Source organism: Hyperoodon ampullatus (assembly GCF_949752795.1).
Source record: "Hyperoodon ampullatus genome assembly, chromosome: 19".
Lineage (NCBI taxonomy): Eukaryota > Metazoa > Chordata > Mammalia > Artiodactyla > Ziphiidae > Hyperoodon > Hyperoodon ampullatus.
In genome coordinates, this window is record NC_136932.1 from 51,836,236 (window position 1) to 51,862,989 (window position 26,754).

Sequence of the window (26,754 nt, forward strand, 5' to 3'; positions counted from 1 at the left end):
TGGAGAGCATTATAACCAAGGGACCTTTATTTGAATCTGTGTATCCCCAGAGGGCTCCAAGTTCAGAAAATAGGCTTTCTAGAAAGCATCTGCCAGCATGAGAAGGGAACCAGGCTGGAGTCAGGCTTTCCCAGTGTGATCCCCACCCCAGATTCTTTTACCATGAAGTCCTCTATCCAGGCACCCCCAAACTCTGAGAGACCGTCTCCTGTGTGTTGTTCAGATATACCTATTCATCATCTCTTTCTTAGGTATGTGGCAGAGGGAGCTTAAAGCGAGGTGGCGCGGAAGGACCGAGTTGTGAGTCTGGAGTCCTGGGGGCTTCCCCAGGCCCTGCCACTGACTAGTGAGGAACTTGGAGCGGTCCTCGCTCTCCCTGGGTTGCTTCTCCTTGTCTGTGGAACGACCTGGGTGGCCATCGAGGTGCACCACGGCACCTGCATTCTGTGGTTCCAACCAGAGCTTCTCCCCCACAGCGCAGTGCCTCACTCTGGCATTTGGGGAGGCCTGGAGAACACAGTGTTTGCAGCACAAAGAGAACTGCAAGAGAAAATCCCAAGCTTCTGTTAGGCATTGGCCCCCTGCGACACTTAAGTAAAACAGATCAAATCCAGCTTCCTTTCATAATCTGCTTTCAACCCATTTGTAAATCTCACATCATATCTCCTTGACATTTTCCATGCCAGTTCCTACATCCAGTCATTTTATTAGAGCACCTATGTCTCTCTTTTCCCAAAAATTTCAGCCTCTTATTTCAAAAACTGCTTAAGAGAGTCCAGTGGTTTTATTGTCAAATCACTAGGCTAGCGTTCTATAATTAGGGGCTTAGTTTTAAGTGCTAACTTAACTCCTGATCTGATATCAGATGGGAGACAAGTCCTCTGCAGACTTTAGAACAAGACTGTATGGTTTTAAATCCAGCTCTGTCACTTGTTAGCCTTGGACAAGTCTGCTAACATCCCATACCTTAGTTTCCTCCTCTGTGAAATGGGGATAATAGTACCTTACCTCATAGTGGATATAGACTGGGCATGGGATTGTCATAAAGATTTTTACATTGACCTTAGAACAGTGCCATGCACAGAGTAAGCATTAGCTGTATTTTTTTTTTATGTAGAAAGCCTTTTTTAAAAAAAAAAAAGGTGTGTAGGGTAAAGCTCCTGGTAATAGAACATCATTAGTATACACTAGAAGTGACCCCAAAACCTGTGTCATTTCCATAGCAGCAGGGTGCCGTCCGTGTGTAGGACCAGTCAGCACCCCGCCACCCCCTCATTGCATGGCCTGAGTGATGGAGACTGTTCCTCTGCCACTGCGGCTACATCAACTTTTTTTTTTTTTTTCTGAAAAATGTGATTCCTGTTACCCTTATCAGCTGTAGGTGGTGGAATCTGTATTCTTCTCCCTTTGAGATGGAAGTAGACTGATGCCATAATAAGAATTATTTTAATTGCTTTTTGCCAGGCCTTTCTCATACCCCGCTTAGACTCTTCTCTGGTGCCTGCTTCTCTCCCTGGGGTTCCCTCTGTGAACCGTGGGTGGGTAAAACCATAATGAAGCTATTTCCTGGTCCACAGATTGTAACCGGCCTCATTCTGTTGTCTCCTTCCTTTAAAGTGCCTCTATTTCTGTTTTGTTTTGTTTCCTTTCCTTTCTCTGTGATCCAGGGGATCAGTTCTGGAGCCAGAAGGGACAGTAGAAATCAAATTCCGCAGAAAGGATCTGGTGAAAACCATGCGTCGGGTGGACCCTGTCTACATCCACTTGGCTGAGCGATTGGGTATGTCTGCTTGTCCTCCTGGCAAATCAATGAGCCGTTCAGCTGATTTGTAATGAGTGCATTCATAGGCCAGGGGAGGAGGCACTGAAGCATTTGATCAAATTCATGATCATCTTTATTTACCGTCCTCTCTATGGTAAGAACCCTGGTAGAATGAAATAGTGTGTGTAATAGGAGGGAAAGTGGGCCTTTAAAAAAGCAAAAGTCACCCGATTTTTTTCTTCTGATATTTCCTTATAGTTCAAACAGCCCATCTTTCTAGGCTTGTAGATGTCCTTGTAAAGAATGATTAGCTGGAAGTTGCTGTTGGGGGCAGGCTGATCAGGCAGAGAACATGCTAGGCTTAAGTATCCTGTTTCTGCTTGTCTCTCTGGACGAGCCTGGCTTGTTTCTGAAGAGTCAGTGTCACAGGATGGAAAAGCCGGAGGCCTACCCAGGCGGCATCCTGGGGCCATCCTGAGCTGGAGAAATGGAAGTAAAGATTGTACACTGGGCACTTAAAACAGAGGCCGAGCAGCAGAATCCCTGGGAGCGTTTGCACTCCATGCTTCCAGCCGCTACTGTGTCGCTCATATGTTTCTGGAGCTTTTGGAAGGCGCTTGCAATTTGAACATTGGACTAAACTGTGGGAGCCCTATGTCAAGTCCAGAGTCTGAATGAGTTTCAGAGTCTCTTAAAACACTGATTTTCTGCCCAGGTCTCCCACCGAGCCCTTTGCTCTGTTAGTAACGATAATGGCTTAAGGGTCTTTTGTTTGTTGGTTTGTTTTGTTTTTGTTTTTTAAAGACAACAGGGAGATTGTCTTTAAAAGGTAGTGAAACTCAGTGAATGGAAGACATACAAAAGAGATGCTAGCTCATTTATGTTCCAAATAGTAAGTTAATTAATAAAGTACCATTGGTGAACTCTTCACACCCTCACCATCCAGAGACACAGACACTTCTGAGGGTTTGCCTCCCCCCACCCTGGAGACCGTACGTCCTGGCATCAGAGCCCTGAGCCGTGCACAACGTCGCTTGCCATACACAGCGACTCGGGTTACCATAAACCCTGTTTGTGTCCCATTGTTTGCCGTTAGGAAACAACCACCAGTAGCTCTAACCCACCGCAGCCTGATCCTTTTATAGGAAATACACACATACAACAAGAAATTGGCAAAGTTGTTTCTAAAATCTATTGCCACCCAGAATCGTTGAGGTGGTTTTTCTTCCTCTTTCTTCTCCAAACAGGATAATTACTTCTGACCAACCCCATACACTTTAATTAAAGTAACTGCAGCTCAAGAGCAAGTTACTCACAACTGTACACAGAGAGAGCTCTAAAAGCTTCAGCCACTGATAAGCATCTCACTTAGATGGCTCATAATTGCTCCCAGCATCCAGCGATCGCCGCCATCGCCGTTTTTACCACTAATTCTGCACGAAGGCAGCAATGCCACAATTGCAGAACACAGCGAATTGCATAATTTTCTTTTTTTTTTTGACTCTTTTTCTTTCTTTCTTTCTTTTTTCCTGATTTTCTTTCTGGCCAATTTAAAATTTGTCCAAGTCGGCCTCCTTCTGGATCACTGCCCTTTGATATTTCGCGCACTCCATTTGCCACAAACAAGCCGCAGGGCCGCAGTTCATGCTGACTCCAGCAGAGAGAGAGCTCCATTTATCTTACACTGCCTGCTGAATTCCTGCTCATTACCTGGGGGTTCACTGCCTCTTTTTAACCCCCCAATGGCTGTCATCATCCCTTCAGAGTAACTGGCTGGTAGGAAGAGGGATCCTCTCTAACATCTGTTTGCAGAATGACTGGATGGTGAGGGGTGTGGGGCTGAAGCTTCTTTCTCTTGAAGGAAAGTGATATCACTCCCACATTCACCCAGGATCTTTTACCTTTTGAAGCACGGAAAGGGGAAAGGGAGGAGATTCCCAAGGGATGGCCGTTTAATCATTTGTTACAAATCATCTTATTATCAATTTCCTATCCACATTGAAGAAAACCAAATTTATTTAACCTTGACCAAAATGGCACTAGAGGAAGAATCCTTAGTCGGCTAAATGTGAAGCAGGCACTGGCCCAGGGCAGCTTGGGGCATGAGCAGTGGAGCTGGAGTAAAAATAACTACATACAGGTCTTGGGTATGTTGCTTGCAGGTAAGTTGTTTAACTTCTCCAAACATCAGCTTCTTCATCTAGAGAGTGGGGGTAATGCTCCCACCTAGCCAGCGTGGGGATCAGATGTACGTGCGCTGTCTTTGAATCTGCGAAGCATTTTTCAAACATGGTGATTGGCATCGTTTCCTTTCCATCCTCATCATCGGAAGAAGCAGATGCCGTGTTTGTAATCGAGCATTTTCTGTGGCTTAGGCCCCCTTTGGGAGCGAGTGGTATAGGGAAGGAAATACGAAGGAAGCAGAAGAAGCAGTCTTGTCTCAGGTATTCTCAGTCAGTCAGGGAGACCATAGACGTCCAGGTGTGTTCGTGACAGAAGAGATCAGTGGGGATGTAACAGAAGAAACATTTGTGAACCCGGATCCTTTTGGGTTCACACTGGCTTTTGGCTCCTTTCTCAGTGCCTAGAAGCAGACTGCCAAAATGCTTTTTCACAAAGTGGGTAAAAATGACCTCAGTTTCCAGATTGGGAGATCGAGGCTGAAGGAAGAGTTAAATAAGTCATCCAAGGTCCAAAGTAAATGTACGCTAGTGCCCAGAAGGGAATTCTGGTTCCCTGTGTGCTACTTTTCTCAGGATTTCCTCAGATTTTTACCTCAGCTGAATACTAAGCCTGATCAAAAGTAAACAGGAGTTCTTTTTTTAAAAATTTATTTATTTATTTATTTATTTATTTATTTTTGGCTGCGTTGGGTCTTCGTTGCTGCGTGCGGGCTTTCTCTAGTTGCAGTGAGTGAGGGCTACTGTTCCCTGTGGTGTGCGGGCTTCTCATTGCGGTGGCTTCTCTTGTTGCTGAGCACGGGCTCTAGGCGTGCGGGCTTCAGTAGTTGTGGCACGTGGGCTCCGTAGTTGTGGCTTGCAGGCTCTAGAACTCAGGCTCAGTAGTTGTGGCACACGGGCTTAGTTGCTCCACAGCCTGTGGGATCTTCCCGGGCCAGGGCTCGAACCCGTGTTCCCTGCATTGGCAGGCGGATTCTGAACCACTGCACCACCAGGGAAGTCCCTAAACGAGTTCTTTAAACAAGAGTGCTTTTCCTTTCTGATCTTAAGCCAACTCCACGGAGAGGAATCTGACATAGGAGGATGCCTGAGGAGTAGATGTTATCCTGTGTTCCCAGTTTCTTCCCCAATGGGCCTCTGCACGGGGGAGTGTGCCATCAGGTCACTTAGACAAACCAGTGCATGGTGATTGACTGTGCTCAAAATACTCTCTAAGGATAATGAATAATATTTAACTTCTGAACAGCTAACATCATCTCTTTCAGGATTCTTATTTTTTTTAAATGGCCTTTTGTCATTTTATATAGTTAGTTTGGGTAGATGTGGTGAATTACTAGTTTACAGTTCTGTGATTATAACAGAGAGTATGAAGATAGTACATAGATTGGTCCCTGATAAAGGTAAAGGGAAGAATTACCCCAGCAAGAAATGTGATGTCAGACCAAATACCAGAGTCTTGCATTGCTGGGCAGTTCTGACCCTGGGTTCTCAGAACCCGGGCTTGGGAGAGTCAGTGCAGAGAAGAAAATGTCCTACCATTCTGGTCGCCTTAAGGAAATTAAATTCCTTCTTTGGAAACAGAGCGCAGCCCTTCAAGGCTTCGCTGTGTCTCTCTGATATCCTTTTACCTCCAGGACAGGGAGAGTGGCCTTAGAGCGGGACAGCCTTCCCAGCCTGGCCTCTTGATGCTGTGACGTGAGATCCTCTTCTGGATCCTCATCCTCCTCTTGTGTTCCGAGGGAAGTGACAAATCAATTTAGGTAGAGAGAGGACCCTCTGGCCCAAGCGTGAAGCCAATGTAAGCTCCCCGCCATCCCTCTCCTCAGTACAAAGAGCACCTGGGCCAAGGAGCCGCTTGGTGGAACTTTATTCTGCTCCAGACACACATCTTGGTCGTGGCCCTGTTCCCAGACAGCCGGGCAGCCTGCCATGCAGCGCACTGGCCGTGCCCACGTGGACGGAGCGCGTTCTGGGAGTGACAGTCTGACACGGGCAGCAGCGAGCACCACTGCTGGCCCCTGCTTGGCCGTGAGGCCCTAGCCCACACCCCGCACGCCTCCCGGCCTGAGGCACCCTGGGCGTAGATGGAGTATTGTGGCTGCGGGTGAGGATACATGTGTCTGTGAAAATCCTCAGGAATGCCTCACTCCCAAGCCTTCTCTTTAGCCAGCGGGATGACAGGAAATGGATACTTCCTTGAGTTAAGGGGACTCAAGGGTTAAGCTGCTTTTCTGGCAGAGGTGATCGAAGTTTCTGCGCTGTGTGTGCTTTTCTATCTCTTGTGCCCTCTTCAAGATGCTGTAAGCTGAAAAGAGCCCAGGTTGCTTGTTTGAGGCACAAAGCAGTGTCCTTACCTGGAAAGTTGATCATGGGAAAGAAAGAAGTCCTAATACTCAGCCTGGGGAGTGGCCTCTGGCCCTCTCCCCTGTTGTCCACAGTGTCCTCCCTGGCACCAAGGCCCCCAAGCACTGGGCTCCTTGGTAGGTAGGCTGCTGAGAAACAACGTAAGACTTTCTATCATGAAGTAGAGATGATGGGATCCTCCCTTAAGTTAGCAGCAGCTTAAAACCCACCTCGTCACACCGATTCAGAAGCTCTTTGGCTTGATGCAATTTAGTGCAATAGTGACAACATTTTCTGGGAAGGAGACGGGGGTCGTCATCCTTTTGGTGTGATCTGTTAATCTGATTGTATTTATAGAAGCATCTAGGCTTGCCTCTTCCCAGGAAGGAGTGAGTCACAATTCCCTCAGGCTGGAGGGACCTGGCAGGCATTCTGTTAGACTGTACCTACCTAAGCTTCTGCCTGCCTGAGGCTGTCATGAGAACTTGTCAGAGGGACCCTCTTCCCCACTTGGTCCCAGATGACCCAGATCCTTGTCCTCCCACCTGCCAGACTTAGGAAGAGCAACTTAGAGAAAGAAAATAGTACAGACTGCCAGGCTTAACTGCCACTAGAATTCAGAGAATTCTGTGCTGTTTCCTGACTCTTTTGTGTGGGGTGTTTGCATGGGGGCACAGGGGACAAGGCTGCAGGGGGAGTAATGTATTTAATATATATTTTTATCCCCATTTGGAAATCTCTGGCTTTACTATAATGATTTTTCTAAAATATGAACAGTAAGTAGAGCAGTAACGCCATCGCAAGGAACCTCAGGGTTAAACACCCCTTGAGAGGATTGCTGATAAAATCAATATGCATATACAGTTGTATTTAGATAGTTATGGCCCCCTTTGAAGGAAAGCAGACATATGGAAATGGGATTTTAAAAAAAACTAGATACACTGGGAGAAATTATTCCCTTTACAAAAGGATTATTTGCTTTACCAAAGGATTCACTGCAGGGTTCCTTCTAAATAGCTCCCTTAAGGCATTTAAAACAGGATCTGATTTCCGCAGTTTTTCAAGAATGCTTTTGTGTAAAGAAAGGCACACCTGTTATGGATACGGAAATAGCTTTGCAGGGTTTTTGGGTTTTTTTTCCACCCTATCTTACTGTATTTTGGAGAACTTTCTTTCAACATAGAAAATGTGGTTGCATAGATCTTTTAAACAGCTACTTATGTTTGTACTTCTGAATCTTAATAAGATTCCAGTCTTTTTTATGCTGATTTTTCAATCTTAAGGTTGAGGAATGGGTATGTGTTCTCATATCTGAGATATTCAGGAGCTTAGTGGGGAGGGTGATCTAGTTCTTTTCTTTAGCATCGTAAGTATTTAACCAATCACAGCAAATTGCCTTCTTCTTCAGAGGAGGAAGGGCACATGAAAGTTAAAATTGGGTTTAAATTTACATAGGCTTCTTGATAGAACTAAAAAAAAAAAGTTAAGAATTAAAAGAACACACACTTTAATATCACATCCTTTTATACAACATTTTTCCTGTTTGCCAGATTAGGATGGTTGTTACATAAATGAGAAACAGCTCAGAAAAGGAAAGAGATTTCTGCAAGGTCACCTAGTGCCTTTGGCTGAGCAGAGAATTTTTAGCCTACCACTCTGATTTTTATTCTAAGCTTTGAAGGTCTCACCCTCCCCCCGAATCATACTCCATGGTCTGCTCATCCAAACGGTAAGGCTGGCCACCTCCCGCCCTCCCCCAGGGTCAAGGCTGGGTAAAAGCACCTCCTGCCGCAGAAATCAGCGGTCTCCTCAGAAGCTTCTCTTCAGCTTTGACCCCATGGAGGAGAGATGTGGCGTTTCATTATGTCCTGGCCCCTGGAACACCTGACAGGCTGCTGTCCTGTGGACACTTGCAGGTCAGTTTAACTTGTTTCATTTAAAAAGCATGGACTCTGAAACCAGACTGCCTAAGCCCAAATCCCAGCTCCATCATTTCCTGGCTTTGTGGCCTTGGACAAGTTACTTCACTTTTTTTGTGTGCCTCAGTTTCCCCATCGATAAGATCACAGCAATCTTTTAGGGTTGTCGTGAAGATGAAATGAGATGAAAAGTACTTAAACAGCACGAGTGTATGGTAAATCTCAGTAATGTTAGCTTTCATTTGATCAGACTGGTAATACCTCTTCTTGCGTTTAACTCTTTAAACATTTTTAATTGTAAGGTTGGATTTTTAGGATTTCATGGGGACTCTCTATTTTGGGAAGGAAGGCATGGGAGTGACCGACCTCTCTTTTCCCTTTTCCCATTTCAGCCTTTTCCTAAAGTAGGATTCTAGAAAGAATGACTTTCCTCTCTGTAGCATATTCTTAAACACACTCACAGTGCACACACACTGGCTTGCTTTCCTAAAAACCCTGAGGCCCTGCAATCTGGCTAGAAAAGAAAGAAAACCATTCCAAGATATTTAATTGTACAGGGAGCTTATAGGATTGATCGAGAGCTTAGCTTTTTACAATAGTCCAGTGAATAAGAAATGCTCCTGACAAACGATCAATGATGGGATAATCACTCTTTATCCCCCTCCTCATTCTTACCTTCTTTCTTTCAGGAGAGCAGGGTTCAGAAGTCAAAAATCTTTATAGACGCTGCTTTTAAATTAAGCAGAAAATAGACATTGACATATTTGTTAATCTCCCCTAAATCATTACTGGGGCTGGCTGCTTTGCTGTACAAGGAGAGGGGCCCTCGGCGTGCTACAGGAGGGTGTAAAACTAGCTTAAGAGCAGCCTTTGATTTTTAGAAAATAAAATGTAGAAAACCTTTCTTTCCCCCTTAAAGCGCACAAATCTTTTTCTCATGGGCATTTAAACACACATACATTCTCTGCTTCTGTCTTTTCCTTGCTTTGATGCTTTTTTGAGGTAGGTCTTGAACTGCAATCAGAGGCATCACCGAAGGAATCAGACAACGCAGGCTTTGGGGGAATGTTCTGGGATCTTCCTGGTCTCACTCAGGAGGGCCTGAGTATTGTAGGTGTTTATTTTGGTATTCTTTCAGAGCTCTAGGATAGCTTGACTGGGTGGGTGAGAAGTTTGTTGGTCCAGGAATTAGCCTCCTCTGTCCCTCCACCTGGGTGAAGCCTCGGTCTTACTCCCCTGGTGCTCTGGTCCTACGCGCAGAAGTCCCCCTGCTCTGCACCCAGTGCTGAGCTGTGCTCTTAACTCCTCCTAACACAATGAACCAAACGCTCCAGCTCATTGCCCTTCTGTGGCCACTGCCAGGTCTCCTGCTTGGCCACTTTCAGTACCATTTAATGTAGAAGAACACAGGCTTCAGAGACAGCCAGACCCAAGTGTAAATCCTGACTTTTCTACTTAAGAGCTGGGTGTCACTGGGCAAGTCACTTTTACGTTTCAGAGCCTTGGTTTTCTCATTTGTGAAACAGAGACCCTGTCTGTAAGGTTGGGTTATTATAAAGATTAGAGATGATGTATCTGAAGCAACTTGGAAAGCGTTCAGTAACTCTGAGGTATTCCGCTTGGCAACAGTGTTAGCAGCTGACCAGACCTGGGTCTGAACTACGCGTGGTGACTTATGAGCTGTGTGATCCTAAAATCATGGAGTGCAGTGCCTGGCGCATAGGACACGCTCAATAAATGGTGTGTGTTGTATACGGAGCGCATATATGTATATATGTTGTTGACCCTGAGGGAGAACGTTGTGAGGGTCTGGAAGTCCCTATTCAGCCATATTCACGGTCCTGCCATCCCCCGCCCCCCAGCAGGGCTGTGATTTTACCTGATGATCTCGCAATGCCTCAGAGATATTGCGAGTTCACTTCCAGACCACCACAATAAAGTGAATATCGCAATAAAGCGAGTCACGTGATGTGTCCCAGTGCGTAGAAAAGTTATGTTTACACTAAGTGTGCAAGAGCATTACATCTGAAGAACAATGTACGTACTCTAATTTAAAATACGTTAGTGCTAAAAAACGCTCACCATTATCTGAGCCTTCCGTGAATCATAATCTTTTTGCTGGTGGAGGGTCCTGCCTCGACGTTAGTGGCTGCTGACTGATCAGGGTGGTGGTCTCTGAAGGGGGGTGGGGGATGGATGTGGCAATTTCTTAAAATAAGACACCAGTGAGGTTTGCTGCATCGATTGACTCTTCCTTTCACAAACGATTTCTCTAGGGTGTGCAGTCCTGCTTGATAGCATTGTTTGATTTCACCATAACAAATACAGTACAGGTATAACTCGCTTTACAGTGCTTTCAAACTTTTTCATTATTATTATATTTCTTATGGTGATCTGTGATCAGTGATCTTTGATGTTATGTTTTGATGTTTTTATACTTGTTTTGGCCTTTTTAAGCAATATTCTCTAGGTATGCCTGTAACAGGAGGCGCTACCCTAGAGACTTGCATACAGGATGGGAATTATTGGAGATGCCGTCTCGGTCTAGTCGTGGGGTGGGACTGAGGTGGAACCTCAGCTTTATCAGGCAAGAGTCTGCCATCCTCATTTAGCCTTTTCTGAAGTTAAAGGGATACTAGTACCGAAGCGCTCGTACACATAAGCCAGAAACACACACAACACAGTGTTCAAAAGCTGTGGGAGCCAAGCTGCTGCATCCGGGTCCTGCCTCCGCCCCTTTCTAGCTTTGTGACTTTGGTAAGTTACATAAATTCTCAGTGCCTCAGTTTCCTCACCTGTAAGATGAGGATAATAGGAATACCAACCTCATAAGGTTGTTGTAGGATTAAATGGGTTAATAGATGTAAAGCACTTAGAGCAGTGCCCAGTGCCCTGTAAATATTAGCTTTGATGACTGATTATATGCACTGGGGAGCCAGGATAAATTTTTTTTTTTAGGTGTACTTTTTTTAACTTTCCATTTAATATAATTTTACAGGAAAGTTACAAGAATGGTACAAGGAACTTCTGATGCCATTTTCTCCAATTCACCTACTGTTAACTTCTTCGACTTGCTTTACACTTTTCACATGCACAAGCTCCCTCGCTCACTCTCTCTGCACACATATGTGTTTTCTTTGAACTGTGTGAGCTAATCTGTAGACATCACGATCCTCTATCCGTAAATATTCGGTGTGTGTTTCTAAGAACACAGACTTTCTTTTACATAAGCAAAATACATTTATTAAAATCAGAAGCTAGGGCTTCCCTGGTGGCGCAGTGGTTGAGAGTCCGCCTGCCAATGCAGGGGACACGGGTTCGTGCCCCGGTCCAGGAGGATCCCATATGCCATGGAGCAGCTAGGCCCGTGAGCCATGGCCACTGGCCTGTGCATCTGGAGCCTGTGCTCCGCAACGGGAGAGGCCGCAACAGTGAGAGGCCCACGTACCGCTAAATAAATAAGTAAGTAAGTAAGTAAATAAATAAATAAATAAATAAATCAGAAGCTATAACATTGATACAATACTGCTGTCTAATCCATAATTCATATTAAAATTTTACCAGTTGTCCCAATAATGTCCTTTATAGCCTTTTTTTTTTTTTTTGGTCCATATCTGAGATCTAATCTCAGAGCACATGTTGCAATTTGTTGTCCAGTATTTTGTCCCTTTTAATCTGGAAGAGTTCTTTGGCCTTTGTCTTTCATGATCTTGACAGTTTTTGAAGAGTCCAGGCCACTTTTTATAGCGTTCCTCAGTTTGAATCTGCCTTATATTTTCCATGGTTAGATTCAGATTATGCATTTTTGGCAGGAATACTGCAAAAGTGATGTCATGTCTTTCTCAGGATGTCGTATTAGGAGGCACGTGATGTCAGCTTGTCCTGTTCTCGGTGCTGGTTAGCTCTGATTACTTGTTCTAAGGTTTTGTTCACTGGGTTAATCCACTGTACAGTTGCCATCTTCCCCTTTGTAATTAGTAAGTAATTTGTAAGGAGCTGCTTTGAAACTATCCTGTTCCTCCTCAAAGGCTCACCCACTAGTTTTAGTATCTGTTGATAATCCTTGGCAGAATCAGTGAATGTGGTGGCTTTAAAATGGAGATTTTCTAATCCCGTCATTCCTTCTCTATTAATTGTTAGTCTGGGGAGAGAGAGGGCTTTCCCTTCCCTTCTCCCTCGTTTAATTACTTATGTCAGGGTGACTCATGGGTTCTTATTTAATTCCATAAATATTCTATCTGATGCTCAAGCTGTCCCAGATTTAGCCGGTCAGAACACCTTCACCCTGGTTTCTGTGTCCTTTTAACGTGTCCCAGTCACTTTTTGAGTGCTTCCCCGCTTTTTGTGACAATACACTCCAGGCTCATCTTCTATTTCTCCTGCTCCAGCCGCAGAATAAACCATTTCTCCAAGGAGTCTTGGTTCCTTTTATTGGAGAAGGAAAAATGTTTGCTTCCCTGTCAAGGGTGTTATACCCGAGACCATCTCATCTCAGAAGAAGCTGGTCAGCTCTCCTCCCCGGAACCCTCCAGGCAGGTCCACCTAGAATGAATGGGCCTCCATCTCATCCCACAGTGTGGTGCCCACTGCTGTTTACCTGGTTTGGAAAGAAGGCTGCTGGGGGGTCAGGGGCCCAACGTGATGGGTCAGTGGTTGCCTCTGTGTGAGAGCCCAAGGAAAGATAGCCCTTTGTACCCTTCATCACAGTTTCAAAGTAGTGATGGGTTTAAAAAAAAAAAAAAGAAAGGTGGACTTGGGCATCCAAAAACCTCATAAGACTGAAGCTAGGTACTAGAGTTATACATGTGTTTGGGTATAATACGGCTCACTCAGCAGCCCAAGGCTGTTTATGGCATGTGATTCATAGTGGCATAAAAAGCAAGGCCCGTTCCAGACAGACATGCTTGAAATAGACCTTTCTCTTTTGCATCCCATCACCTGTGGTCATGTATTTATTTGTCAGCTTTGGTGACAAAGCACTTCAGGTTGTCCCCAACCCCAGGGGCTGTCACCTATTGCTCTTTCAGTTAGACTTACTCCTCCTTACTGGGCAGGCAGATAAATTCTCTGTATTGATTGCAAGTTCCATTCTGAGAGTAATTAGGAAGAAAAGCACAACGTAGCAGCGCCTCTCCTGGGACACTGTTGAGTGGGGGTGGGAGGCTGCTTGTTATAAGGAGTCCAGACTCTCATCTGTTGCGTAAGGGTGCCACGTGCTCATAAGCTGCGGGATCCAAATGGGGTTTGTGGACTGCCTTTCTCTTTTTCCCTCCTCCTCTGCTTTTAGCCCAAGAACTAGAATGTCTTTGTCACTGTGGTCAGGGGTTGGCTCTGGCAGTAGCAGCCCAGGCAGGAGACTAGGAGGCTGGCTAATCCACCAAGCTGGCATGAGACACATGCCTCTGGCTCTAATTGGATCGGATTCTAATTTCAGGTTGAGTATGCAGACCTGAGATTAAAGCTGTGAAGTAAAGCAGCTTGCAACCTGAGTCATCAGGTCCTGTCCAGGCGGGCAGGTGACTGGTGCGGACGTGGGGAAGAAGAGCTGCTGGTCTGTGTGCGGAGGCGCAGGGCGTGCCCCCCCAGCGTGTCCCACACCCGGAGCAGCCCGGCCGCTCTAGTGCTGGTCAGCAGGGCATGGCACGGTGCCCTTTGTGGGGATGAGGGGCCCGCTGTCAGAGCAGTGGTGAGGGGCACGGGCTGGCACCTGCTCGGGGAGTGGGCCCCCCCAGGGCTGCTTTCATAGTCATCAGCCCCACAGGGAAGGGAGAGCACGGGAGCCCCGTGGCAAGACAGGGACAGGTCTGGCATCCGGCAGAGTCCAGTTGTCAGCAGAGAGGCGGTGAAGACGTTGGAGAGCTGAGCCTCAGAGCTTCCCGTGACTGTGGCTGCTTCTGAGCAGAGGCTCCTGGTCCGCCCGCGCCTGACGGTGTGTCTCCTTGCAGGCACCCCCGAGCTAAGCGCGGCTGAACGGAAGGAGCTGGAGAGCAAGCTGAAGGAGCGGGAGGACTTTCTCCTTCCCATTTACCGCCAGGTGGCCGTGCAGTTTGCTGACTTGCACGACACACCGGGCCGGATGCAGGAGAAGGGTGTTATCAACGTAAGTACGGTGGTCGCCGCTTCTCCTGACCTGTCAGAGACCCGCCACCAGCCCGTGTCTGTCTCGTGCCCACGGGCTCCCACGCAGGGAGCTCTCGGGGCTGCGTTAAAACAGCATGTGGGGCCTCCCTGGTGGCGCAGTGGTTGAGAGTCCGCCTGCCGATGCAGGGGATACGGGTTCGTGCCCCGGTCTGGGAGGATCCCATATGCCGCGGAGCGGCTGGGCCCGTGAGCCATGGCTGCTGAGCCTGCGCATCCGGAGCCTGTGCTCCGCAACGGGAGAGGCCACAACAGTGAGAGGCCCGCGTACCACAAAAAAAAAAAAAAAAAAAAAAAAACAGCGTGTGCAGATCAAACCATGTTCAGTTCTTGTGGCGAGACTTTTCCCTTTTTCTGTGCCCACTACCATCCTAAAACAGCTTATGAGTTAGGTTCCCGGGGACTCCTCAGGAGGCAGGCTCCATTTTGCTAAGAAACTAACTCCCAGGCAGTCCACTGGGAACAGCTGCCCAGGGGTCCTCAGGCGGTGGGTTACCCCAGTGTCAGGGTCCCAGCAGCGTCTAGTTCACACCTGACGTGCGTGCGAGCTGTCTGAACTGCCTGCTCAAAAGCAGCCCCGCGCTGTTACCCGGGAGTCTGAGCCCTGCACCCCCGAACATCTCAGCTCCGTGTGGGCCGAGCGATGGCCAGGCCCCTCCCTGTGTGGTGCTGCGGTCGGCGGGGCGTGGGGCTGCGCCCTGAACTGGGCAGCCGTCTACAGGGGCTGGGCTCACGGCCACTCTAGAGTCTCTGAGGGGCTCGCTGGAGGGTCGGGTTTGTGCCCGTGGAGTCCCCTCTGGGCACCGAGCTGGGGCGACTAAGCTTATTGTTGTCTGGGTGTAGGACATCCTGGATTGGAAGACATCCCGTACCTTCTTCTACTGGAGGCTGAGACGTCTCTTGCTGGAGGACCTGGTCAAGAAGAAAATCCACAACGCCAACCCCGAGCTGACCGACGGCCAGATCCAGGCCATGTTAAGGCGCTGGTTTGTGGAAGTGGAAGGGACGGTGAAGGTAGGCGGGCCCCCGGGAGGGGCCTTCACATCCTGCTCCTCGCCCGCCCCCCGCCCGCCCCTGGCACCGCGAGCCTTGTTGTCTAAGAATCCCTGGGCCTCGGGAGTGGAAGGGAGATATGGGCCTCGGCCTGTGTCCTCCCCACAGTAATATGTCCTGACGGCTTGTGAGGAGGTGGTGGAGCGTTCTTTGCAGCTCATTCCGTCATTCAGCAAACCTTCCTGAATGCTTCCTGTACACCAGCCAGTGAAGGAGGCAGGCATACGCTCCTGTCCTCGCAGAGCTCACCACCAAGGCAGGGAGACAGACTCGTCAAGGCGTCACATACAACAGTGAGGCCAACGTCAAACATGGCAAACCCGGGGCATCGCAGAGCACAGAGAAGGGCTACCTGACCCGCTGTGTGGGAAGGGAGGGCAGAGTCTGGGAAGACTTCTAGAAGGGATGTCTCAGCAGAGACCTGGAAACAAAGTAGGAATGAACCAGAGGAGAAGGTTGGGTTAAGAGACAGGAGGAATGCTCCAGGCAGAAGGAACCGCATGTTCCAAGCCTGACAGCAAGAGTACCGTGCACCCGCGGCACTGCAGGAATTTCAGGACGGCTCAGAGCCCGGGATGGTGTGGGCCAGGAGAGCCACGTGGGGGGGCTGGGACTTTGTCCTGAGGCCTGGGAAGCCACTGAGAATTTGAAGCGGCAAAGGGACATACTGTGACGCGTGTTGTAGAGACAGCGCTCAGGGCTGCATGGAGGGTGGCGCTGAGGGGGCGCGGGCAGGAGCCTAACGGGAGGGGATGGTGATTCAGGCGGCACACGCCGTGACTCCAGCTGAAGGTCTTCCAATTGCAAATCCAAGCTGGAAGGAAACGTCCACCCTGCAGGGAACTACGGATCCACCATCTCCTGGGGGTGATCTCACGGGGAAGGCGCACACCTTGGAGCAGCGCCTGCTGAGATGGTGTCCCTAGTGCTCCTGCCCTGGGGCTGAGGCTGGGACAGGTCTGAGGCCGGGACAGCCAGGCACCAGCATTTGCTTCTGGAATCCTGGGCTACACGAGACAGTCCATGGGAGGATGGGAAGAAAAAGTTGGGACTTTTATTTCTATTTTTACTAAGAAAAAGAAAGAAATCAACCTTTATTCATAGTTAGTGTCTGGATTAAATCATATACATCATATATATATTTTATCAGAGTATGGGTAGTATGTGCTGGAAATACACTTGTCTCTTTTCCTGATAGCTGTGTGATCGAAAACAGTTGGTGAGGGGCGGGGCGTCCGTGGTCATCCTGGAACCACGGATCCCAGGCAGGTAACCTGCGGGCCGAACCTGGACCGGGGCAAGGGTGAAAGTTGGGGTTGGGGGCTCAGATTGCTAGAAGCTCCAAGCTCGGGTGGGGAAACGTGGATCTCACATGAGGTGGGGTCTGGAGGAAAGGCTCCTTGGCGTTGGACTCCCTGGAGAGACAGGGATATGAGGAACTTTGGGAACGGGGTCGTGAGGGCCGAGGTTGTTGAGGAAATACAGGCCGAGTCTTCTAGGAATCGGTCATGGCTGGGGGTCACAGGCTCATGAGTGTTGGCGCTCGGGGGTGAAGAGATGGAACCTGGGCACTGAGATGAGCTGACCTAGAGTTCATTTCCCTCCTACCCCGTCACCCGTCCTGTTCTGCTAGTAGGGGACAGTGACCTCGTCTTTTCATCTCTTAATCCAGGACAGCGCTTTGCCACTATTAGGCATCTTTAGATGCTGTCAAATGAATGAATGAATGAACGCACGAACCCAATTCTGGATCAGCTGGGGGAACTTCTGAACTTCAGTGCTCCTACTTGTGAATGTAGAAGTGATGCCAGCTTAGTTTGCTAATCAGTGGTTTTGAGGATGTCAGTGCAGTAGAGATTCGGGATATTGTTGTTATTGTTTTGTAGTTATTGGAATTTAGAAATGTGTCTTAATATTTTTCTCTGGGGTGGGTAGAGAGGAAAGGTGATCAATTTGGCTTTTTTCAGGTTCCTTGACTTTTCTGGGAATAACTTCCAGGTGAATGATACCAGACAGGAGTTGGCCATCAAATGATAAGCTGCAGTTGTAGCACTGAGCTTCTAATGAGTGTTCTAAGTGCTTTCTTTTCAGTAATATGAACTTGCTTTGTTTTTCGTAATGTTTTCTTCCTTAAATTGAGGTATTTTTACATTTGATATGTAAATGAGAAGTATTTCGTAATAAAGATGAAAATAGTAATCTCTAAAAATCCAGTCAGAGGTTTCACCTGGTGGGTACACAAAAGGTTAACTCCTTCCAAACAGTTGTAGGAGGCTTCCAAAAGAATGAATCCCTGAAGGTTAAATTGTTTCCTTTGTAAAGTATTTGTTTAGGTGTCTTGAATGGAATAAAGAGTAGGCATAGACCTAAAGAACAAGTAGTGTAACCAGATTCTTTTTGGTTGTCAAATGGGAAAAAAGTGCATGTGACCCATCAGGCTTGTAGTAAGATCTGGGCGTGAATCCCTATCTAGATGAAGTGATTGATCTAGATCTAGGGAGGTGATTATGTGTATGGGTTTCATGCCAAATGAGGTAATAGCTCCTAAATGGTTCTAGAATGTTATTATTAGATTGGATATGACGGAGTAGGAAAACCTGAATTTAAGGCTTTTTATTTGTTTGTTTTACAAAGAAGAAACTAGTAAGCATTTTTAGATTTAACAATCTAAGCTGTTCTTAAAAATAGGTTGGAAAGAACTAAAAGTAGGCATGTGAATACCTTATTGAAGACATCTAATTTTTTAAAGTTTGCCTGCCTTTAAACCTTGTTTCCCAATTTCTGGAAACTGTTGGTATCCAAATCATCCCCACCTTTGTGTGCTCTTACTATGGTGCCACTTTTAGGATACATAAAAATTTGGTACCTCTAGATTTGTATTCATATTAATGTCATAAAGTCTTAATTTTGCTACAAAAAAAAAAAAAAAAAGAAAACAGTTGGTGACTGCTGGCTTAGAGATTGCTGGAGGGCTGGATGGAGGGCACACCCGCCTCCTCCTGGGAAGTGTTGCTTGAGGTCTCTGCTGACTGTTCCCGGGAAGGAACAGATTTGCTATAAGTTTTAAAGTTAGTGAGTCGGGGTGCTTCTAAGATTGACCTCTGTGTTAAGTCTACCAGTTTCTTTATGACCGAAAAGCTTCCTTGGATAAATATTTCAGATGTGCAGCCTCATGCGACATGTGGTTCAGGTTAAGGTCAGTCTTTGGCATCATAATTGAGTGAGACAATTTTGTCAGTAGCCACTGGCAGCTTGCAGCGGAAGTTGGCATTGAAAGTCACGCAAGTGTAAAATAAGAGGCTGTTCTCCAGTTAGGAGCGGCCAGCCAGGTAAGTGGAGTGTGCGTGTGCGGCCAGGAGAGGCCCGCACGCCTTCCTCCGCCATTAGTCACTAACGGACGTGCACGGCCTCAGTGGGCACAAGGATGCGGGGAAGGACGGCTCCCCTCCGAGCGTGAAGCCAGCGCACAGGCCCTCCAGTTGCGCCTTAACATCTCACCCCAGGGGACAGCGTGTCTGGAGAAGCAGGTCATCGCCATCTTGTCGATGGAGAAAACAGTCACCTGTGTGCACAGACTCCTGGCTGGAGATCAAGTGCAGAAGACAGCCTGGCCCCATGGCTCAGGAGGGGAGGCCAGAGGCTCTGGGACCCAAACGTACCCAAGAACCGAGGCCGTCTCCCCTACCCCCCGTCTACAGAAGAGAGCATCCCCCTGAGCGCTCAGTCCAGGAGGACAGTCGAGGGGAGAGAGGAAGGGTAGGTGGTCCCATGATGTGGCTTTGAAACCTCCTTCTGGATTCTGTGGGCTCAGTAGGACCCAGTTTAGTGTGGGGCTGTTGATAAAATCTGCAGCGCCCTTGAGAGAAGAAAGCGTTGCCGTGTTTAAAAGCCGAGTGGCTGCCTCTGAGGGACCAAGTGTGCTCGGTGCTTGGGAACGGCCTTTCAAACCCCAAAACTGGCGCCTTTCCTCGATTCTTCAGTCAGGGATGGATATTATACACTGTCTCTCGCAGGGTCTAAACCCTGGCTTTGCCTCAAGAAGTGACCCTCTGGTCTTTACAGTGGTTACTGGCAGGGAAAGACAGTGATAGGCATCTGTTAGCCGTGCTGTGTGTTTTCTTCATAGAGTTGTTTTTTTTTTTAATCTTAATCCTGAAAAAAGAGATTCACACTGTGATGTTATATAAGTGAGCAGTAGAATTCTTTTGTTTCCCTTAGAGGAGTCTGTTACCATGAGTTATGGGATTCTGTTTGAGTCCACAGGGACAGTCCCGTTGTAGGGGATAGTAGGGTTTATGGTTCACAGTTTCACTGCAGGCAGAAGAGAAGCATCACCAGAGCTCCCTGAAAAAATAGCAAGAGCTTAGATTTAAATTGGGTCATAAGAACAAGGCACACATTTGTTTCATGGGCACGTTTTTTCTCCTGATTCTTAGATCCATAGTTTAAGGTATGTGGTTTTTCAGACAAGCTGATTTTTCCCCCAAGCCCAAATTGAGAAGAATGTGGAAATTGAGAAGAATGTGGAAATTGAGAAGAATGTGGTATTTGGAATCTCACACTTTTTGGATCCCAGCTTTACAATTTACTGGCTTAGACATACTTAAAGCCTCCCTTTCCTTATGTGTAAAAATAGGGATGTTTATTTCACGAGGTTTATTGCGTTTTAAAGGACATCGTCTTGAAGTGTCGGGCACCACGTCTGGCACTCAGTTTCCTCCTCCCTCAGCACAGCACGTTAGAAGGTGGACTGAGAGTTTCACTGCAGCTGAAATGGTCTTGGTGGGAGCCATGTGCCCAGTAGATTCTCAGTCGGTGTTCTCTGACTTGGCGTGCTCTAATTTATCCATGATCTAGGACGCCACAGTGCACCCTTACTGTCCAGGAAGCTACTCATTCACTCTTTAAAATTTTTATTTTTTGGCTGTGTTGGGTCTTTGTTGCTGCGCACGGGCTTTCTCTAGTTGCAGCGAGCGGGGGCTACTCTTCGTTGCAGTGTGCATGCTTCTCATTGCGGTGGCTTCTCTTGTTGCGGAGCACGGGCTCTAGGCATGCAGGCTTCAGTAGTTGTGGCATGAGGGCTCAGCAGTTGTGGCTCACAGGCTCTAGAGTGCAGGCTCAGTAGTTGTGGCGCATGGGCTTAGTTTCTCTGCGGCATGTGGGATCTTCCCAGACCAGGGCTCGAACCTGTGTCCCCTGCATTGGCAAGCGGATTCTTAACCACGACGCCACCAGGGAAGTCCCAACCCATTCATTCTTAGTCTGGATTTCCAAATGAGATGAATCGTCAGTGGAGGCCCTTGTGAGGAAGGTAGAGGAAAAAGCACCGTTGATAGGGTTGTCTGACTTCCACTGTCCCCAAGCTTCCCGTGGACAAGTCTCATGCACCAAACTGCTGCTCTAGGGCCAGGGAGCGAAAAGGTGAGGCAGAACCTGGGCAGCACGCCTTGGGCCTGGGGCTGAGGCTGGAGTGGCCCTCAGGAGGCGGGGCTCTCAGGAGATGTGGCTCTCAGGAGGCGGGGCTCTCAGGAGATGTGGCTCTCAGGAGGCGGGGCTCTCAGGAGATGTGGCTCTCAGGAGGCGGGGCTCTCAGGAGATGTGGCTTTCAGGAGATGTGGCTCTCAGGAGGCGGGGCTCTCAGGAGACGGGCCTCTCAGGAAATGGGGCTCTCAGGAGGTGGGGCTCTCAGGAGGCGGGGCCAGCAGGCCACCCCACCCACATGGCTATTTGCTACTGTACGCCAAAGCCTCAGAAAAAAATCACTTTGCTCAGGTGTCTCCAGGCAGCTCACAAGGTGACTTATCTGCAGGGCATGGTAGTCACGGCTCACATCCCTCAGCCTGTGCCCTGGTCACTCCCAGGCCCTGCTGTACCACTGAGCGAGGAGGGCTTAACAGCAATCCGATATGTTAGAAATGAAACTTTCCAAACAGGTCACTTAGATTTTGTAAGATAGACTAATTACTACATACAATTAGTGAGGTGAGTAGTGCCAGAGATACTGACCCACTGATGCAGAGCGGGATATAGTGCCAGCTGAACACGTACTGTAAGGCCACTGTTGCGACGTTTTAATTATTGATATTTTATTGGTATTAAAATGTTCTGACTGGGATGAGTGCAGGCAGGTGACATATAGGGGCCCAGGCCTGTCATGAGGTTAGCACCCAGCATGTCACACGTGATTAAAATCCACAGTGGGAATAATCAGCCACGTTCTCATAAATTTAAGGAGGGAAATGTAAACAGCATAGGGTTGCCCGTCCTTCTGGCCGGAATGATGATTCCTACAGCTCCGTTCCTGGAGGGCGAACTAGGAACTGCAGAGTCCCTGACCCTCATGGGGGAAGCACGCTCACACAGTAGAGGAAACCCTCCCAGGTATGTTACAAAAAACCTGTGGTGCTGTGGCGCCTGCGTTTGTTGATTCTTCTTGCTAAAAGCGCTGTTGGCTAGGATTGCAACCCCATGGCCTTCGTGTGCTCTGTGCTGTGGTCAAAACTTGACCAGGGTTTGACTTGGTGGTCATCACCCAGTCGTATTCTGAGCGAACAGCAAATCTTTCATATAAGGGGTCTGTATTTTCAAAAACTTGGAATGTGTTGCTTTAATTCTGTCTGGGAACTTTCCAATGTTTAATTTAAATACCCAGCATATTCTGGCTACAGGAGGGGACGGCAGAAGAGTTTTCTCTGGAGGGCAGCTGGCTTTCCAGTGCAGTGTCTGAGCATCCTTAGAAGCAGCATCTCGTTAGCTAATACATTACACCAATCAAGGAGAGTTATCTTAAGCCACAATTATCTGCTCCCTGGCATATGTTGATAGGAAAGCATCATGCTGTTTCTTAATTAAAAGCAAACGGATTAAAAATGATTAATAAGAGTATTAAATATTCTCTTAAACTAAAGGCTTTGGGATTCTTGGGTAAATCTAGTTTTTTTTTTCCATTCTGAAACCCAAGAAGCATGCATTGTTTTCTTTTTTCCTCACCCCAAATCCTCATAAATAAGGGCATGTGCAGAAGTCCAAGTTACCATGATGGAGATGGAAACGTCGGAGTTCAGGGGCAGTGCTTAGGAGTGCAGGTGCATCCATCCCTGTGTGGGGTGGGCAGGAGCTGGCACGTGGGAGCTAAGACAGCCACACTGTGGGAAACATCACCACTGCCACCCTTGTCAGTAGAGACTGATGTGCAAAACGCTTGCGTTCAGCCTCAGAGGTGCCGGGCAGGACGCGCAGCACAGAGAGGTGGGAAGGCCCCCTCAGCTTCGCACTGTCTGGGCCGCACCACCGTGACCAGGAGAGCTGATCTTTTTGTCAGTGATTACAAACAGAGATGGACAAATTTGGGGCCAGAAAAAGAACTGGACACAAGAACTAGAAAAGGCACATTGCTGAGCCTTAATCCTGGGGCTCCTTAATCCTTCAACTGTGAAGGACTCCTTAAGGGTTGTTAGAAACGTGGACATCAGTTACAGGACATGTAATAAACAAGCAGCACCGCGAACTTGCTGGCCAAGGTGGAGATGGGGAAGCGAGAGTCTGAAAAGAAACCATTATTTTGAAAGGCCTGAAGTAGAACCTTAGGAAACGGCACAGCACCCTGTCTCCTCCTGCGTGACGCCTCTGGCGGGCGCTGAGAACGCAGCCTCCGTGCTTTGCAGGCCCTGGGGTCCCAGCCATGGCTCGGGCGCCTCTGCTGGAATCCAGGCTTCCTGAGCCACCTCCCGAGCTCCCTAACGCACCCACCTATTAAATTACAGCGCCAAACTCATTGGCATTCTGACTCTGACTCGGTTAGTGATAACAGAGGACAGCGCACCTTTAAATGACGAGCTTTGTGTTTAATTACCCAAACAGAATGACATAAATATGAATGAGCCCTAATGGCGGTAGTTGGTTTTCCGGAAACCATTAACAAAACGATTCCTAAATGATTTGTAAAGAAAATGAGACGAGAGCCAGGAGAAGGCTATTAGGTTTCTAACACACTCCTGAATTATTATGTAGTCAACTACCTGGGAAATGCTCAGCTAAACGATCTTGAAAGGAGGTGGTGAGAGGTGGTTTGTTGAGACTTTCAGGGTGATGGACATCCTGACCCTTCGGAAAACTCTCACAGAAAGCGAACTGGGGTTTAGGTTTCCAACCGGCGGCAGGACTCCCCTCACTCTGGCCTCCTCCAGCTCTATGGCAGGAGGCCTCCACGGCCAGGCTGTTCACCTGCCACACACCCCGCTGGGACTAGAGACTTAAATTTAGGAATTGTGACTCAGTGCCTCAAGAAGCACACATTTCATTTTAAAAACACCAAGTAAACAGCATTTCCCTCTCAGTCTGCACTTTACTAAACAATCGGTCAGGGGACTAAATTCCCGTAGCCTTTGTGGAACAGGTAGGGGGATGGGACCAGCATCCGTGTGAGCACGGATGCCTCGGGGGCCCAGGTGGACACTTCAAAAGCAGGGCAGGGACGACGAGGAAGGCTCCTGTCTTGAGGCCTGCTTCCTCCTCCTGCAAAGCCAACAGTAATGGGGAGCTGAGAATGACCTTTACGTTGAGCAAGCTTTTGCAGTGCACTTCCCAGATGGAGACTAGTCAGGGTGTCCAGCCTGGCCTGGGCCCTGGTGTCCAAGCAGGCGTCATATGTTTGCAGGCCTATGTTTGGGACAACAACAAGGATCTGGTGGAATGGCTGGAGAAACAGCTGGCAGAGGAAGATGGCGCTCGCTCGGTAATAGAGGAGAACATCAAGTATATCAGCAGAGACTACGTCCTCAAGCAGATCCGCAGGTGAGACCCGCGGGGGCGGGTGGGGGTGCTCCTGGGTAGAAGTGGGGCTCACTTCTCGGAGACGAGCGACTCAAGGACAAACGGTGATGATGCCTCGTAGTCTTTGTGGTCCCTTTCTGTTTGGGACGGCACAGAAGAGCCCTGAAGCACAATTCTCGCTCAGCTGCTGGTCCCCAAGGGCACTTAGTTCATGGTGCCCAACTGTTAGCTCCAAATGCAGATACTCAAACTGGATGAACGAGTCTGTGAGGAAAAGCTGATTGCGTCGTAGTTTCCTTGGAAACTACCTCCTCCTCTCCTCCAGCCAACAGTTAGTTGTGTTCTAGAGGCTTCCGTCTTCTCCACAGGCTGGGCGGTGGAGACTGCTGGGGACATTTAAAAAACTTTTTATTTGGACACATTTCATTTACAGAAAAACTGCAACTGAAAACAGTACAGAGAACAAATCTGTACCCAAATGTGCCTGGTATTTACATTTTACCCTTTTTGATATATCATTTGTGTGTGTGCTTACTCTTTTATATGAGTAAGCACACTCGTGTGTGTGTGTGTGTATATGCATTTCTTTTTCTGAACCATTTAAGGGTAAGTTACATATGTCATGGCCCATCATGGCCCTTTACCCCCAAATAGTTCAGTATGCCTTTGCTAATAGGGATATTCTCTTACATAACCAGAGTAAAATGATTTTTATAAATTGAACATTTTATCTAAACCACCATTTGCAGACCATTGCTCATTTTGAGTTTGTCTGATGTTACCTCATGATTAGATTCAGGCTGTGCATTTGCAGCCAGAATATTACATCCGTCATGATTTGGCTTCACAAGGTGCCATATCTGGAGGCACATGATGTCATAAGCCTATCCCAGTGTTAGTTTCCATCACCTGATCAAGCTGTTACTCAGCTTCTCCACTGTGTAATTCCTGATTTTCCCATCCCCCTTGAACCTAATAAGCAGTCTGAGGAGAGACACTTAAAGGCCATGCAGATTCCTGCTCATCAGAATTTCCACCTAGATTTAGCATCCAGGGATGATTCTTGCCTGATCCAGTCTTTATTTATTTATTTTAATTTTTGGTTGCGTTGGGTCTTTGTTGCTGCACGCGGGCTTTCTCTAGTTGTGGAGAGCAGGGGCTACTTTTGGTTGTGGTGCGCGGGCTTCTCGTTGCGGTGGCTTCTCTTGTGGAGCCCGGACTCTAGGCATGCGGGCTCTAGAGCGCAGACTCAGTAGCTGTGGCGCACGGGCTTTAGTTGCTCTGCGGCATGTGGGATCTTCCCGGAACAGGGCTTGAACCCGTGTCCCCCGTGTTGGCAGGCAGATTCTTAGCTACCGTGCCACCAGGTAAGTCCCTGACCCAGTCTTTACAGCGAGGTTTTGCAAAACGACAGTGTCCCACCTCCTCTGCACAGTCACATCTCAGCACCCCAGTTCTCCTGTAAGCACAAGTCCTCGCTCCTCCTCCATTTACTATATATTCGCTATTGGTGTAGACGAGTGAATGTCTTTTTTCAATGATTTGTAATTCATTATTTTGATGCCCCAAATGTCCCAGATTTAGCCAGTGGGAGCACCTTCAGGCTGGGTCCACTATCTTTGTGACATGACCCCATCGGGGTTTTGGTTTTTGCTTTTTGAGGTTACTTTCTCACTTTCTGACATAACAAAATGTTTTGCGTTCATGTGGTATCTTGCTGCTGGGGACATTTTTCAAGTAGGAAAATGAATCAGGTGAGGCAGGGACTGCAGGGTCCGCAGTGGACTCTGGGAGCAGGTTTCTTGGGCAGTTCTGAAGCTACCCTGACCTAGGCACTGCTGCCTCTCTCTCGTCCTCACCGTCCCGAATCTTCCCCTCCAGCTTGGTACAGGCCAATCCAGAGGTTGCCATGGACTCCATCGTCCACATGACCCAGCACATCTCGCCCACTCAGCGAGCAGAAGTCGTTCGGATCCTCTCCACGATGGACTCCCCGTCAACGTAGGAAGAGCTTCCTGCCCACCCCTGCCCTGCCTCCGGAGAAAAGGGCTAGAGCTGCCTTTCACACCTGAAGCCGCTGTAATTAGAAGGCACACGAGACCAGCACTGGAGTCAAAGTGGCATTTTGCTTCCCCTCGATGTTTTCAGGCTACGCATGACATACTGGGACGTAGGGTCACAAGCCCCCACTCCAGCCCACCGGTCACACCTACCCCGTTCAGTATTTATTATTACCCTGGCTGTGACGGCAGTCCTCTCTCCCTGCCCAGGACCTAAGAAGGCAATGACGGGTACAAGCACCTACCAAGAGGTCTTACTACACGCCAGCAGGGCCACCCTCCTGTCCTGACCGCCCCTCGGTCCGGCCCCAGGAAGTGGGAGCTGTTGCCAGGCAGTCAGCAGCCCGTGCTCGCCCCTGGCCCCGTGAGCCTGCAGCCACCGGCAGCAGAGGAGGGCCGGGGCTGAGGCCACAGGCCCAGCACCAGGCGTGGGGAGAGGAGGAAGCCTCGGGTCTCTTGTTTCTTACCCCACACTCAGCCCGGTGCACACCAGGCACCCAGTTTCATCACACTAAGGTACTGCTTAT

At 48.3% G+C, this 26,754-nt stretch overlaps 1 protein-coding gene across 1 annotated transcript; it reads left to right on the forward strand.

The window, feature by feature from the left end:
* Positions 1-162: 162 nt before the first annotated feature.
* On the forward strand, positions 163-26,172 carry LOC307067978 (acetyl-CoA carboxylase 1-like; the record flags this gene model as incomplete). The annotated part of the gene is made up of 6 exons (XM_079725595.1): positions 163-251; positions 1,668-1,780; positions 14,150-14,304; positions 15,186-15,356; positions 24,052-24,188; positions 26,049-26,172. The coding sequence occupies 6 exons, from the start codon at positions 163-165 to the stop codon at positions 26,170-26,172; spliced, it is 789 nt and encodes a 262-aa protein (XP_079581721.1).
* Between the last annotated feature and the right edge of the window lie 582 nt (positions 26,173-26,754).